Source organism: Argiope bruennichi, chromosome 7 (assembly GCF_947563725.1).
Source record: "Argiope bruennichi chromosome 7, qqArgBrue1.1, whole genome shotgun sequence".
Lineage (NCBI taxonomy): Eukaryota > Metazoa > Arthropoda > Arachnida > Araneae > Araneidae > Argiope > Argiope bruennichi.
Window position 1 is genome coordinate 65,501,748 of NC_079157.1, and position 16,994 is coordinate 65,518,741.

At 28.9% G+C, this 16,994-nt stretch overlaps 1 protein-coding gene across 3 annotated transcripts in view; it reads left to right on the forward strand.

Annotated features, from left to right (window-relative positions):
• LOC129975657 (macoilin-1-like) overlaps positions 1–16,994 on the forward strand; it is a 112,859-nt gene that overhangs the window by 61,423 nt on the left and 34,442 nt on the right. For 2 of the 3 annotated variants that reach the window (XM_056088761.1, XM_056088762.1), the window contains exon 1: positions 14,035–14,293. The exons of the other annotated variant lie outside the window; for it this stretch is intronic. In XM_056088761.1, the coding sequence (XP_055944736.1) occupies positions 14,181–14,293 (113 nt within the window). In that variant the 5' untranslated portion in view covers positions 14,035–14,180. Of the gene's footprint in view, positions 1–14,034; positions 14,294–16,994 lie in introns of those variants that run through there. 3 annotated transcript variants of the gene reach the window in all.

Here is a 16,994-nt window from a genome sequence, read left to right on the forward strand (position 1 = left end):
TTTTACCTAACGTTACTGATATCTATGTACTAGAATATGTGCATTGGACAATGGCAGGGAACTTTCATGCTGACGAGGTGTTGGGGTGGTGGGTCACTTAGTGGAGCTAATCATTTTCCATTGTTCATTAATATAAATAGAATCGTTAACTCTGTTCACTTAGTTATATGAAATTATAAATGGCGAAATAATTTTATAACTCATTTATCTTTAAATTATATTTAATGAGTTTGTATAACGGGTAATTTGAACAATATTCTGCATTTTAATAATTAAAATTAACCTAGCTTCACTTTGCAAGTATTAAGTTAATGCGCTTATTATCTTTATGTATTTTATGAGTATATTTGCACTCCAACATGCAAATTTGTGCATTAATTAAACTTCTGAATTGTTTTGCTCTTTTTTTTATTTCAGTAACTGACACCCTCCGTGTCGATGTAATGTGTTGTTTTTATAAAAATCCACAGAATGCCTTAGTTTTTTTTTTTTTTTTTTTGGATTATATATAATTTTGTATCAAATTATGGGTTCTTTGAATGTTTAAGTCCAGCTTATAAGTTTGAGGAGAGATTATTCAATGCCTGTGTGATGTATGGATAGGATATTAAGAGGATAAAGGTAAAGTATTCGATGAAATGGGAGGTAGAGAGACTTGGTGAGTACAATTCATCAACAAGGTATCAAGACACTGTTATAGCTCGTAATCTACCAAAATTAAATCCAAGCTATTTGGAAGAATGCCCGTTTTAAAAGCATGTAAATTGCACTTTCGTAACTTATACATCTACACATGTATAATTCAAATTTCCCAAATAAGATTCCTATTGTTTCGTCTTTGAACTGATTCTGCATAATGAGGAATATTCAGATATAACTATTCAGATAAATCCATTCAACATAACTGAAGATATACAAGAAATACGATTTAAGGTCTGTTTCAAATATATATAAACACTAGCCGCCTTTGGCGATCAGCCTGTTCACCAATCTTAATATTCGTTAAAATTTTAATAATTAAATATTTTATGCAATTCCTACTTTAATAGCTTCTTCATCAAAATATTTTAAAACTTCAAATTTTGATAGTCATATAATTCAAAAGCATGCAACTAACCTAAAAATAATTTAAATCAAATCCGCATCCGTTGTCAACAATCAGAATACAATGCGCATGCGTGGATTTTCAACGCCAGTTACAGTAACGCAAATGCGTGAATTTTTCTACGCCAGTTGGGGTAACGTTATGCAGATTAGAAATTTTTAATTTCCTTTATTATGTTTTATTTTAATTCAAAAGTGCTTCAGAATGAACCTGAAAGATCGATTAATTAACAATGTTTAATTTTAAATGCATCAAATATTTAAAAAATAAACAGAATCGTTTGAAATTATCGTCCGAAAAATCTTAAGCCTAACCTTATTAGCGTGGGAAAATAAAACGGAAGCCTCACTCATTTGGAGGTGGGGAAAATAAAGATTTTTTTGGCGGGAAAGTTAGTTTTTAATAAATAATTAAAATTCTAATTAATAATTCAAAAAAAAGGGACCCCATGTGCACATTCTCGACCTCCAAGGTATACATGTACCAAATTTGGTAGCTGTAGGTCAAACGGTCTGGCCTGTACAGCGCAAACACACACACACACACACACACATTGAGCTTTATATAAGTAATAGATATAAATACGTCCCTCGATTAACATTTCCTTTACTGAGGTTTTCATTTCAGTCCTTAATCTTGTAATATTGCTCTAAGAAAAATTAATGTTTTTTTTATATGCATAACATTATTAGCAGTAAAACAAGATTAAATAAGAATTCGATATCCATGCTTTTATTTGCGTACGTAGTTGCAAATAAATAATAGATAAATAACATTTTCGAGGCTTATTATTTAAAATAATAATCAAAAGTTTTTGGAGCAGCTGAAAAGCAAAAGTCAGATACCTATTTTCTGAAAACATTCCTTCATAATTGAAATACAAAAAAACATGCTGTTTATTTACTTGCTCGAACTGCCGCCAAACGATACAAACGAAGATATTTTTATGGCGAATGCTTTTTTACCAATAAGTGCATTTAATACAGAAAACAATTATCGAAATATTTATCAGCTTTTATTTCATTAAAAAAAAATTGTATTTCGAAAAGTTTATCGACACACTACCTACGTAACTATAATTTGCTTTTATATTTTATTCAGTAATATTTTATTAATTATATTAATTTTAATTACGTTAATTAAATTATTATAATGTTAATATTTCATGTTATAAAATTTTAATACTTAATGCAGAATTTTCTTGTGTGCATTTTTCATTAAAGGTCTTGCAAATAATTTTTTCAGTTGTAATTGACTCTCATTTTTTGTTAACAAAATTTCGCCTTGAAATATAATCAGAGTAGAATCTATTATTTATATTGACTTTTCTTTCTCATCTTCGTGTTTATTTAAAAAAAAAAAAATCTTAATCTATAGCAACGTTAAAAGATAAGCTTTATTTTCCGTTGCATGTTAACGATTTCTTTTATTATTATTATTTCTACCAGATAGATAACCTTTTTGTAAAAATGAAATATCTCTTCAAAAATACAAAAAAATTATACTGTTTTGAAAAATTTCGGTAATTCCTGCATATCTTAAAAACTATTTGACGGAAATGGATAAAATTTGGAAGAGTGATGTTTTAGCGTTTCATTCGAGTACATCAAACCTTTTCAGAATTTTTGACTTGAGAATTTAAAATATACTTTATATTTTAAAAAAGTGTTTAAATTAATATTTCTTACTGAGTATTTCAAGTTAAATTAAGAATTATTGCAAATATATCTTGTATCCTAAAATATATAAATATATAAAAGTTCGGTTACTCTAATTTAACATAAGGAATTCAAATTTTCACTTGATTATAACTCATCAGTTTGCTGAAAATTACAAAATATTATATGTATTTGAGACGTTTTAATCCGGAAAATTCAGATATGTATTCGAAATTGACTGTTGCTATTTGAAAGAGAGAGAGAGAGAGAGAGAGAGAGAGAAAAAGTTTGAAATATGAGTAAGTCTAAACATGGAGACGACCATTACATGAAGAAATATTTCATACATTTGTATAAAATATATTCTATATACTTTATATAATTCAACGAACAAAGCTGGTTCAAATCTTCTAAAATAGGAGAAATAAGATGCCTATTCAAATTTCATAGTTGAAAATATTCTTCTTTTCAATATATAGATATAAATTCTTTTCAATATAAAATATTTTTAATACATTTACATTACATTTATGGCTACCCAGCTGGTCAACGACGCCAATGGCGGCTAATATTATAAATTTCCAATCTTATTAAAAATGAACCATTGATGATGCTAAAGCAAATAATTTTTAATTTTTAATCAAGATTCTATAAAACATCTTTTTTTTTTGTACGTCATTTCGAACTGATTCGTTGAACGACGCATCAAAGAGCTTTATGTAATTTACAGTAATTAAATCTATAATATTATGAAATAAATGAATTATTACGCCATAACGAATTCTAAAAATCCGATCGATCATGGCGCGCGACTCTAAAACGCCTTGCGCACATACAACGCAACGATTGAATCTGATCTCTCTTCTCCCAAGAAATAGCATCATCGTCTCGCTCCTTAGTTCCCTGCTGCCGGGAAGTAAAGCGACCCGACTCTTATCGATTTATGTCCTAGGCTAAGGGAGGGATTATGTTGTGTCGCGACAGCTCCTGAGCAAATGGCAATAAGTTCATATTAGTCATCTTTAAGTATCTAAATAATTAAAGTTTCCCGAAAAACATGGCGAACCGCCGCCGCCGCCAAAAAAAAAAGTATCGTGAATTTAGTAACGATTTATCCTCAGAGAGGTCTTTTTTCTGTTGCATCTGTATGTTGATTAGAATTTTTGTTAAATAAGGAGTTTTCGGATGTCACTGCCAAATGTTTTACATGGGTATCATCAGCTAATCTGCGCCTCCATGACCTGCCTGCTGCGTTCGTTGCGTATTGATTTTCTGTAGAAGTTATTATTTTAGGGTTTATTTTGGAAGGAGGATAATAGTCGCTTTATCTTACAAAAAAAGCTTACCGTCATGTTTTTCCTTTGAATTTTTTGTCAGATTTATACCATCCATCTTTTTGTGTAAATTATTTTCGAAAAAAAAAAATATTATATGTTGGATCTTCATACATTTTTTTGGTTTATGTATTTTTTGCATGCATATATTATTATTCTTTTTTACTTGCATTTTGTTTTGTTGCACAGTTCGGTTGAACATCGAAATTACTTTTTTTAATGAATTTTTGTATTAACTTAATCTTTTTCAGCGGGGATTTTTTTTTTATTTTTCAACAAACCGTGTGTAAATCAATATTAATAAATGTAATGAATGTCTAGAGAGAAAATGAACGAATTTATTTTAGAATTTGATTACTACCTGGTTTACCTCTTTGAATAAAATATGTTGTAATTAAATAATTTGGTTAATGATTTAATTCAAAACTGATTTGAAAAAAAAAAGCAACAAAAAAATGATAAGAAAATTGTGTAGATATAAATAACTACGGTATAGGGTTAGTTCCATTAGATTCGCTAGTAAATTTTTATACATTTTAATCCAATATGAGGGTTTTAATAATTTAATGTATCCGAAATAGCATACCTCTCTGTGCGAATTAAATGAATGGAGGATAGGAAAAACAGATAAGCTCAATAAGACATATCAAGGTTTCTTTTTAGTCTACAACTATGGGGCTATTGAATGTGCCATGACAATAATCAATTCTTGTTCACATGATACACAATTGCACAACCCAATACTCTTTTTTAAGAGGGGGGGGGGTGCAATATTCCCGTTATTAGATGGTGTGCAAGAAATAAGCGTCTTCAATAATAAGCTTAACTGTCGCCAGATTGGCAATTGCTACGACTTGCCTATGGAAATTGATGTTCATATCTTTCAAAACAATTATATTAAGATAACACAAAACATGGCTTTGTTTATTTTAAAGCTTTTTTTTTTAAAAAAAAGGGGGGAGGGCTTTTTAATTATACACTTGTATTCATTCCAATTTCCTTACAATATCTCTTTTAATCGTAATAATATTTTAAAATTCAATTTGTCATGCTGTGCAGCGATGTTTTTTTAACGTTACGATGGATTTCAAACTCACCCTTCAAAATATTAAATCGCATACTTTTAACTCCGTAATGACTTTTTCATTTCGGCTTTTATTTCTTAATGCGTATAATTTGTAATAAACTAAGTCAAATTCATTTTTCCAGTCATATGAAGTAACAAAATGAATTTTAAAGAAAAGCATTCCATATCGAACTTTTATCAACTTAAAAAGTCAATCTGAACAATCAAAATGATCGCCAAAAGCTGCTAGTATTTTTTTTTAGCTCATCCTTTGATTTATAAACACAATCATGTTTAATATAATTCTCACATTAAAAGCAATCCATATTTGCTGAATTAAACCCTCCCCCTAAAAACTCATTTGTATATCCAGATTTTTCCGAATTGGATTAAGATTGCTAAATATGACAATGCTGGTTGTCTTTTCAAAAAATCAATATTTTTCATGCATAGTACCCCCCTCCCCCCCCCTCATTCCTTTCTCCATGATTTCATGACTTTTACTGTGAATCACTCATCCTCTAGTTGCAGTTAAATATTTTTTTTCCCGATCGATTTTGAAATCTAATGCATTTGAATGCTACTATTGATCGGTTGTTCTGAATTAAAATGGAGCTCCTCACATTAATATTTTGTTATTGATTTTTGTCGTGACGTGCGCTGATGAAAGAACACATTTTAGCCATGTAATCTGTTTGTGGAAAATATCTTCTTTTACTACGTGGGCTTCTTTATTGATTTCAACATTGTTCTTTGCTTTGTGGGCTCTGCAGTCTGTTTTTCATTAGTGGAGTTTCTCTTCTGTATAAAAATTAAATTTCCGGGAAATGCATTTTTATTGAATTGCTGGCCGCCTTTCGCGAGGCGCTTTTTTATCAGAAATGTTGATTATGTTTCGTTCGTTACATTTTTTTGTGTGCTGTACTTATTTTTATTAAAATTTTATGCACTTTTATTCAATGTTTTTTACTTGTCTCGGTCCTGTTAACGATTAACTTGTTTTAGGCTTGTAAAGATGGAATGTGGCAATTTGTTTCTTTCTTACTTTCTCATATCGTAAAATTTGAACTTTTTTTGTGCACTTTCTCATTGACAATTCTATATTTTAATATTTTCAGAATTTAACCATAAATTATTCGGTTGACTGTGTTAAATTTGTGATTTCCTGTGAATAATACCACCTGGCAGTTAATTTGAATATAATATGTATTTAGAATAATGAATTATAAATTAAAGAATAAAAGGTAGGGAATAACTGAAGTAAAAATACTATTTTTTTTTAAAAAGCCGATTTTACCCTTCATTGCATGGTTATTTGTTTTGAATTTTAAAAAAATCGTTTATTATAGGAAAATAGTCATAGGTTACGTAAAAAATAAATAAAAAAAATCCAGATATTATGATTATTAAAAATCCAGATAATATAGTATATTTATTTTAAAAAAAAGTTTTATGTAGACTTTTGGCAACATACAGTATTTCCCAAAAATCAAAAGCTTGTATCCAATATAATTTTCAAATACAACATCAAATATGGATTGCTTACCTGACAACAGATCAGAAGTAATTTTTTAACAATTAGATTAGATAAATTACAATTTTATAGGGAACTCGACAATAGAAATTATCTCTTCACGTAATACACTGAACTTCATTCTCTCACCATATACAAATGTGTAAGGGGAAAAAAAAAAAAAAAAAAAAACACGATATAACTTACCCGCCAAAAGTGATGTCAACTTTTTTCTTTCATACATGATTTATTGTCTATGATTATGATTATCAACGGATTTTTGAATAAAATTAAGTGGACCTGGATGTTGACAGTTGGCAACAATATGCATTTAAGGGTTAAAAGAAAATGTATTTCAGCAAAATATGATCTTTAAACTTTATGGAATTCCTAACATATGATTTATGTCATTTTATGACATTAGCGTCTGTTGTGTTCCTAATGTTTATATACCTGTCTTATTGTATTCCATAATGAACTCCTGAAATATGAGAAGGTCTAGTGGTAAGGATAAGGCATAGAAGGTTCTAGGTTTGAAACAGAACCCTGGCAAAGATCAGCTGTGTATTTACGTTTCAATACGGCTCAGAATTACGAGATACATCTGAAGATAACTTGTCATTTTGAAAGAGCATAAAAGCTAAGTCAAGAAAAATAAACTAATCTATCGCAAAATTCTAGCTATATGTCACAAAATGGAAGAATGAAAAATACTGGTGATCTAAGTTCAGTTGCAGGTTGTCTGAATTAAAGCTGGTCAATAAAATAAAATAGAATAGTAAATATAACCTTTTCAGCATCATGTTTGTGTTATGCCTGTATATTTCATTATTCGTTTAACATTAGATTAGTCTTGTTTTCAAATTTATTAAAAGAGTAGATTCAGTAAAATAAGTTACTTAATATATCACACCGAAAAAAGCAACAGGTTTTTATTTACATTTAAATTCATTGGTAGTTAGAATCAAAGCAACATTCAGGGAATTAAAAAATATGACCATTAAAGCTAATTTTCGCAAATATGATGTTTATAAATTATATAAATGACTCATTTTACTAAAATGAGCAATAAACGAAAATAATTAAATAATCCCCAGATTATTTATCATAATTTAATCATTGTTTTGTGAGAATTATATTGCACACTATGGACGAGTTTTAAAAATACAGGAATGTAAGAAATGCTAACAATTGTTTGAGACGGTCCAAATACCAATTTTATTTGTTTATCCCCAGTTATATACTAGCTATTTCGCAAGGATTGTTGATAATAGAAAGAACTTCGTGTGTTTGTGTGTATATAATAAGATATATATAAATTATATAATTTCCTAATCGTTTGAACTCCAACTTTTATTTTCCCATATATCAAAAATACTATATCTGTAAATTCCATTTTCAAATTATATAAGTTCCAAATACTTTCTCGCACTCACTTCTTCCTATTTCCCTTTTTCTTGCGCTATGCCGCACTCATCCTGACTTTGAAAAAGAATCGAGATACAAATTTGTCTATTTCCTTAAAATGATGAAGAATAAATATGGTTAAAGAACCCACATGCTTGCTTCTCTTAAAATGTATAATATTAGGATCGAAAGCGGAATCATTCAGCAATGATTTTAATTTTTAATCATTCAGCAATACTTTTTGTTCATGTTACAAAATATACAGGGCGGCCATTTCTCCTAGTGAACGGATTGAAAGCAAGTTTCATATACAGATTGCGGATAGTTCAGAAAGACAAATTCCGTAAAATAATAATAATAATAATAATAAAAAAAATTCCTAGTTTCGAGAGATCTTGACACTACAGAAAATGCATCAGTACAATGAATATATGGAAAATGAATTATGCAATATTTTATTAATATTCGAATGATTCAAAAAATGCACCTAAAAATGACTGATATACAATATACGTACGTACTCAAATAAGTAAGTTTTAGAATTAAATAAAAAATCGATCGTTTTATGTTCGGTAAAACAGAATGCTAGATGCTATAGTTTCATATCTGGAACCATAATAAAGTATTTTCATTTTTTAACTAATTATAAATTAAAAAAGTCACTGAACAAAGGAAATTAATTTTTATCTTTTAAGTTAAATAAATTTCTTTTCTTAAATCAGTCTGAATTCCAAAAATATTTCAATATACCATTACTAGAAAAGACAAAGTACCCTATTTCTAATCGGTTTTATTATTAGAATAAAAATTAAAAAAAAAAAAAAAAAAAAAAAACTTGAAATGGACAATAAAATATTTCCAGATAATATCTCAGAACTAACGCATTTAAAAACTGCTATAGGTTGATTACTTTTGATTTAAAAAGAAGTTTCTTGCATTAATATTTTTTTTTTTATTGATTTTTGGTTAGCGTGACATTTATGAAGGAATACATTTCAGCTGTGTAATTTATTTGTCAAGAATATCATATTTTTTTAATATGGATTTCTGTATCGATTTTAAGTTTGTTCATTGCTCAGTATATTCTGGAAGCTGTTTATCATTTGCGGGCTATTCTTTCACATAAAAATGAAGTTCCCTGGAAATATATTTTTGTTGAATAATTTAACTAATTTTTTAAGAAAAATATTTGATGAAAGGGGCATTAGGAAAATTTTTTTTCGTCTCCGTTTAATTGAACAGCAGATTCTTGCATTTTACAATAAATGAAAGCCATTTTTATATTAATAGATATTTTTCTGTTTCTCTTTTCATTTTGTATTTACATTTTGATAAAATGTAAAGTTACTTGCAATTTTATGAGTGTTTGTCTTTTAATTTTGTTTATGCTCTGAAAACTGCAAATAGATGAAAATGAAATGAAATAAAATGTTTGCTAAATAGAAAAAAAAAAAAAAAAAAAAAAAAAAAATGCTAAATGAAATGTTTTTTGTATGCTATTACTCCATTCATTTCGAAATGGATTTATCTCTAAATGTTTGTGAGATGCAGATTTCAAAGAATAAGGTTGCTATTGTCCAGATATTTGCTTCTATCTAATGAATTGCATTTTATGGCGCATGAAATCGGCTTTATGTAATTTGGTATGCTTATCGATGTTTTTTGATTAGTTTTTTCGTTTATAATCAATAGCAATGCATTTTCGAAAATGCTTTTTGTTAATAAAATTTATGGGAGGTTTATTATGATAAGAAATTGCATTTAAGTTTCGGTGTGTGCCGATCAAATTCATTTGAGAATCAATTTATTATTTAGCCGATAAAATATTTTATTTTATTGGCTTTTTAAAAATCGTCTGTTTCGTATTTTTTCCCCATAATTGTTTTTTTTTTATGTATATCATCAAATCAATTCATGTATTTAGATTCATTTTATCTTATTGTATCGCATTTTTAACAAAGATCAATGAATAATAGTTAAATTTGAAAGAAAAAAAAAGCTTTACTGGTTTATGCTGCTTGAAAAACAAGCTTTGTCGGGTTATCGTGTAAATATTTTTACGAGTCTTCCCAGAAAGATGTCTGAAAGATCCCTGACAAAGCTTTGTTTTTTAAGAAGCATAAACCAGTGAAGTTTTACTTAAACTTCCAAGTATAAATATCAGGATTATCTGTCTATACTTGATCTAATTATTTTTAAACTTAATAGTGTATGCTTTGAAATTTTGTCGTCAGTTGCTTACTATATTTAGTACTGAAATAATTTAATAATTTGATTGTAGTGATAAAATTATGTAATGAAGTGAATGTATAGCTTAAAGAGTGAAAAATGGGTACATACGTACATACATACTTCTTTTTGTTTTAATTTGCTTTATAATCTTACAGTTTTTAATCTCATTCTTTTGATTGACCAGTCTTTGTTCCGTCTTGTTCTTGATATGGCAGCATTTTTTTTTTTTATCGTGCCTGCGATAACCCTTTCATTCTGTTTTTTAAAACAAAGCAACATAATAAAGATGAAAAGATTGGTAAGGAGAGGGGTAGATCATCGAACAAGATAGCATTTTTCGCGAAACAATCATTACCTGCAACCCTAAGAAGGTTAGATATAGTGCTTGACTATTTTTCATGTTCAGGAAAAATTTAAGACATTTAAAACGCGAACTCGGTAACATAGTATTAAGCAATGATTCTTTGTGTCTGTGCATTATTTTCCCCTAATTTGAAAGTGTTTTTTTAACATTATGCAATGGAATTGTTATGCGAAATACTTGGCTTTAATCTGTTTAAATTAAAGGAAAATGTTAATTACCTTCAAGTACTTTTATTGAAAACATTTAAGACCTTGGTCGTAATCGGGAACCAAGGCCAGGTAGGGAAGACAATAAACATTTCCAACATCAGGATTCTCCGAGATCAAGACAAGTCCATGACCTTTAAGAAAACGAGTTTCTTTTGCATGCTTTCGATTTTGAAAATTTTATCAGCTTCAGTGTCGCGCGGTTGAAAGCTATTTTCCTGAATTTCTGTAGATTTTGCAAATCGTTCTGCCGCTTTACTCTTAAGTCATTCACGCCTCATTAAGCACCACCTCCCCCCCCCCTTTCCAGAAGATCACACCTAAAATCAGACCGTCTTTTTTTTCTGTGTCTAGTATTTTTTTCCCCCCGTGGCCTGCCAAATGTGTTTGGATGTTCCTATTCCCCCTCCCTTCGCTCTCTATCTTTTCATTCATCCCTATCTAATCGTTGATGATAAGCGAACCATCGTAAAATTGACCTTGCCCTCTTTGTTTTATATTCGATATTCATATCTGTGGACCTTGCGAATCTTTTCTACAGAGTTCTTTGGGAGGAGAAATTATCAGTGCCGTGATACTGAAATTATTTGAACATTAGGAAATGAATATATAACTGCGATGGATGATTGATTTACTTGTACAATCCTTTCAAAAAGCCTTATTCATTCTTCAATTGGTGGTATACTTTTAATACGTGATTGATTCGTTCTGGGGACCCTCAAAAATTATTTTAAAAATGTATAATTGTTAACTTCATTTATGGATTAAATTACGACTGGAAGGACATTCAAACTGATGTTTAAAGACTTTTTTTTTTTTGAAAGTTTTATTTCAACATTTTTGGTTTAATTCTTTTCCTCAACTCATAAGTCACTCCATACGAATTTTCCTCTATTCGAAACAGTGCTTCAAGTCATTTCATAATATCACTTTTATTATTTTTCATTTGAAGTGTGAACCTGTGTCCTTTTAGCGCTAATTTGACCTTTAGGGATGGGAAAAAAAAAAAAAAAAAATCGCATGATGTGAGATCAGGGGAAGAGAGTTAGTATTTTGTAATGTCAATCCTATGGTTCGACAGAAACATTTTGATATACGCAGAATTGTGGATTAAGGTATTGTCTTGGTAAAGAACTCACACCAAGTCTTTTTCTCATTACATATACACATATAATAAGTAATGAGGACACTTGTGTAATATTATTGATTGGCAGTTTGATCTTCAGTTACCAAATCAATGTGTACTGTTATATTAATGCAAAAAACTTATCTAACTTTTTGAACCAAAATATGGATTATTATCGGTCTCTTATCCGGTCATTCTAGAATTTTTCAAAATTTGTGCACACGACGAATACTTATCTGCGCTTACTTGTTGCAATAGCGAATAAATTTTGTTACGGATTTTCCACATATAGTGAGGAATTTCACGTTAACACACCTCTTCCCCTAAACATTTTGTATTTTCTTCCGACTGGGTTTACGAATGGTGAACGAATCATTTCTATAAAAGATTACAGCTGTATGTAAAGTTGAAAGAGCAGATGGTTGTATGAGAGGAAGCGTGACATAACCATGCACCATCTGTCTTTGACTTGCTTGTTGTTCTTCTATAACTTAAAGTTCTAGCCACATCTTTTGTATAGTAATAATAAATCTCTTGTCTGTTGAACATAATTTTTGTTTGTTTTTAACTTCATAAAAATAGTATTTTTTTTAATAGTTTTTTTAAAACATATTTAGAGAACAGAACTAAACTGTGCAGCGTACAAAATTAAATTAATTTTGCTAACTGAACTAATTTTTATAATAGCTTTATTTTCCAATAAAATGCATTAAATTTCTTTTATGCAATTAATGTATTTAATTAAATTTGTTTATTAAAAAATCTTTTGCACTTCCGGAAATTATAGGAGTAATTTATTTTATTTGAATCGTTAAATTATTGAAATTTAGATTGAACCAATGGAATGTTTTCCCATCAACTCTCTCGAATACGTAGGCAAGCTGATATTATCTTCGATCTTTCTCTGAACATACAGTGAAAGTAGGGTAATATAGCAAGAAAGGCAGCAAACCCTCAAACGTTAGACAGTTCGCAAGCTTCAGTGCCTCCACAATTTCCGCGTTCAGTGACGCAATATGGTTTTGTGTAACGGGGGGGGGGATTGAGTATGTATTTTGGACACTTCCTATTCAGCTGATTGGTTTCAAAATTTAATGCAGATCTGCCATAAGACCGCATAACAAATTTAATTTAATTTAATTATTGTGTTTTAATTGTCGCGTTCGCATACGAATGAACATACAGACCAATAAACAGTTTTCTTCCTTTAACAAATTAGGTGCAAAATTGAATGCAATTTGTGTACCACATTTCATCCATCTTGCTCTTTGTGTTTTTGTATTATTATGCACATGTATATATATACTTTCGAGAGTATATCTACTTTCCTTTGACAGATTTCATCAAACTTTTGTTAGAAATCCACATATTTGATTTGAAGGTTACATACCAAATTTCTTCATTTTAGCCCAATGCGTTTTTGAGTTGTCGCTTTCACAAACAGACATAATTCCATTTTTTTTTTTTAATTCGGTGAGGCCTAAAATGAAGAAGTTCTGAAAATTTCAGTTACATTTTTTTTTTTTTTTTGCCTTTTATCATATTCTCTTCTTGTATACTTCATATGCGAGAAAGTAAGTAAGACATAATTGAATACAATGTAAATTTACATTACGTCATGTTGTAGGGTTAATGTACCAATATATTTTCCTTTTTAAAAAAAATTCTAAGAAAATTTCATATATGTTACGTACTTATTCAAATTTCCACTTATAATAAAAATATTTAGTTCATCATTTTTGTACTTGACTCCAAAAGTCTGATTAATCAAATTTTATGCCAACCTCAAGCTTAAACTTTCCTATGTTCGAAAAAGTTGTTACCTTTGGAAGAAAACTCCATGGCGCAAGCGTGTGCTTTAACCCTCTCTGCTGTTCTGCATAAAAAAAAAAAAAAAATAAGCAAAATAGTTTCGAAACTTTTCGATGGATGCGCCTATCGCGCCTGTGTAAATATAGAAACTTGGCTTTTACCGTGTACTTGCCAAGTTTTTCAACTAGCTTGGTAGGAGGCAATCTTTTTTGACTTAAGAGATCACCAGATCTCATGTAGTATGTCTGGGTGGAAATGTTCGGTTCCTACCCCCTATAAACAAAACTGATAATCTGTACGATTGAAAGATAGGTTCCTTGATTTCTTCGTTACTTCTTGCGAACAATGGAGTAAGCGATGTCATCGTATCGTAGGTTCTGCGGAAATAACGGGAGATCGCGAAGTTCTGGTTTTGTTTGTGTTTCGAAGTTCTTTCGCTCCAGTCCTCTGTTGCGTGGGATTGTTACGTAGTAAGTACATTTTTAGTTTTAGAAAGAGAAATTCTGCTTTTTTGAAGTAGCTGAGACTTTCTGGTGTCAGTTTTTTTGAGGTCTCGCGAGTTATTTAACGTTTTACGTTGCAATTTCATCTTTTTCTGTCGCACTATCATAAATTAAAGTTATGTGTGAATTCATTTCCAGTTTTTCAGTTCTCTTGGTCGTAAATAAATGATGAATAAAACTGATGTTTATTTGGGCCAAAATATATATATTTCGTGAGCGTTGTATGAAAATATTAAATTTTCTGTTGGATACCAAATTTGTCTTTAAGGCTACTAATAAAAATGTTGTTACTTTTGCCAACACAAATGCTTGCATGAAATCATTTGCTTATGAAAAATTTATTTAACTGTTTTCGACGAGTATATTCGTCACGAGAAAAGTACATTTTGCCTTATGACGAGTTTATTCGTCAGGAGTAATAAGTAGTGACTACTTGCAATTTGAATTACAATTTTAGTAAAAACTCAAACATATTCTTAAATTTCAAGATGTTTTAAAATATTTTGATTCCAAGTCGAAATCAAAGAAACAAGTAAAAGATTATTATGCGTTGTACCATGCTTTGCTCAATACCATTCTCTAACAGCAAATTCAATAAATTAGTAATTATGTTTTAATAAATAAATTAGTTTTAATATAAATAATAAATTTAGTTTTTTTGTTTCTTTTCGTTTCATATGCAAAATATGTTTGCTAGTTTTTTTAATTAAGTTAGTTTTAGTAGATAAATAAATGTGATTATTGGAATAAAAAATATAAGTCCATTCATTACAACATAATTTTATATTACACATACTCTGTGTTTGACGAGTATACTCGTCATCGCTAAATTTTTGCGACTCACTTTAGATACGTATTTTCCGAAGATGTCGAAGCAGTTAACTGATTAAAGGAAATTTGGTTTCTTGATTTTTCACCCCCCCCCCCCTTGTAGTCAACGTTTTGATTTGAATTAAAATTAAACACTTATTATTTGAAGGGACTAATATATAATTTTTAAAGCATGAAATCTATTATTACCTGGAATAAATTGGAAATTTTATTTAATATCAGATTTATACATTTTAATGGTAGTATAAAAGTAATGCGATTATGTGTACCTGTATAAAAAAAATTTGTTTTTATTCTGTCTTAATAAAATTTGATAAGTTTGAAAGTTAATAGAATTTCAGTTAATTAAAAATTGGATAACATTTTGTGTTTTTCAGCTGTATCTTTCTGAATATTATATCTCAAAAATAATTTTTACAAATCTTAAAATTTTGAAAAAAAATTAACCAATTTAAATTCTACCAATTTGATTTCCATAAATCCCCCCCTCCCTCTATCTTTCATAAGTTTTTTTATTTCATTTTTCTCAATTTGTAACAGTTGTTTTCTGTAATAATATTCAATTTCATTTCTTTCTTGTTTTTATACAATTTCATTTTTTTTCTCATTAAATCATTCATTTGCATATTTTGCCAGTGTTAAAGATAAAAATTGCTTTTTTTTTTTTTCGGATATTAACTCAAAAGTAGGATTTCACTTCCATTTTTATTTCATGCGCATACTTTTTACAGATACGCTGTAATTTATCCTTTAAACTTATTGAACATTTTAAAAACAATGTTTAAAATTGTTAAACGTGTTTAGCTCGAATAAGATAGAGTATCCTTTTTGTTATTTATTAAAAATGCAATTATGTGATTCAGGTTAAAAACAATGATTAAAATATGCTCTCAATTTCTACAGTGCAATGTTAGGAGAAAAAAATTCATTGTTTATATTCTTTGTAGTATTTGTTTATAAAATTCCAATCGTCTAACATACAATGGGAATGAAATTAAAACAATGAATTCTATAATTTATTTTTTCTGAAAGATTATTGTCTGAAACAAAATATCTTAGTCTTTTTTTCATTAATGTCGTATTTGAATGAATTTTTTATAGCAATTTCATCAATATCCCATTTTTGATTCTCCTCTCTGCATGATCCCCAATGTATTTACATGTAGGACAATGAAGCATTTAAAGTTTTATTGTATAATAATTACTAGTCTTTATATATATAAATTGGTTGATTCATGTTAAACTGACATTAATTTTGCCTACTTAATGTTCGTAAAATTTGATATCTGCATACGCTGTTTGTATTTTTATGACGTAATTTATGTACATCAATCTTATTTGTGTTTATAAATTATAATTTTAAGATGACCTGATTGAAAATATGCACCAACGCATATGAAAATTATAAAACATAATTTAGTTGTATCATTATAATGTTATGACATTTTGATTGAATCAGTTCACTGATTTTGCGTCTATTATACAAACATCGAAGTATTTCTTTTATATTTATTGTTAATACAATTTAGGATGATTTAAAAAAATTTTTGCTTTAGAATATGTTTAAAATTAAGTTGCAATTTCTTGAAATCATGTAATTATTTGCTTAGCATTTCAAGAATAGAAATCTAAATTTAAATTTTTTTGTTACTTATCTCAATATAAATAAAAATCAGCGTGACTATCATCGTATGTTCCACGTGTCTTCCTAAACATCTGGGCCAAATTCTAACTTCATACATTTGGGGGGGGGCGAGAAAGAAAAGAAAGAAAGCTGCCAATTTTTCAAAGTTCAAAAATTAATTAAATATTCATTTAATTAGAACGTAACAAGTTT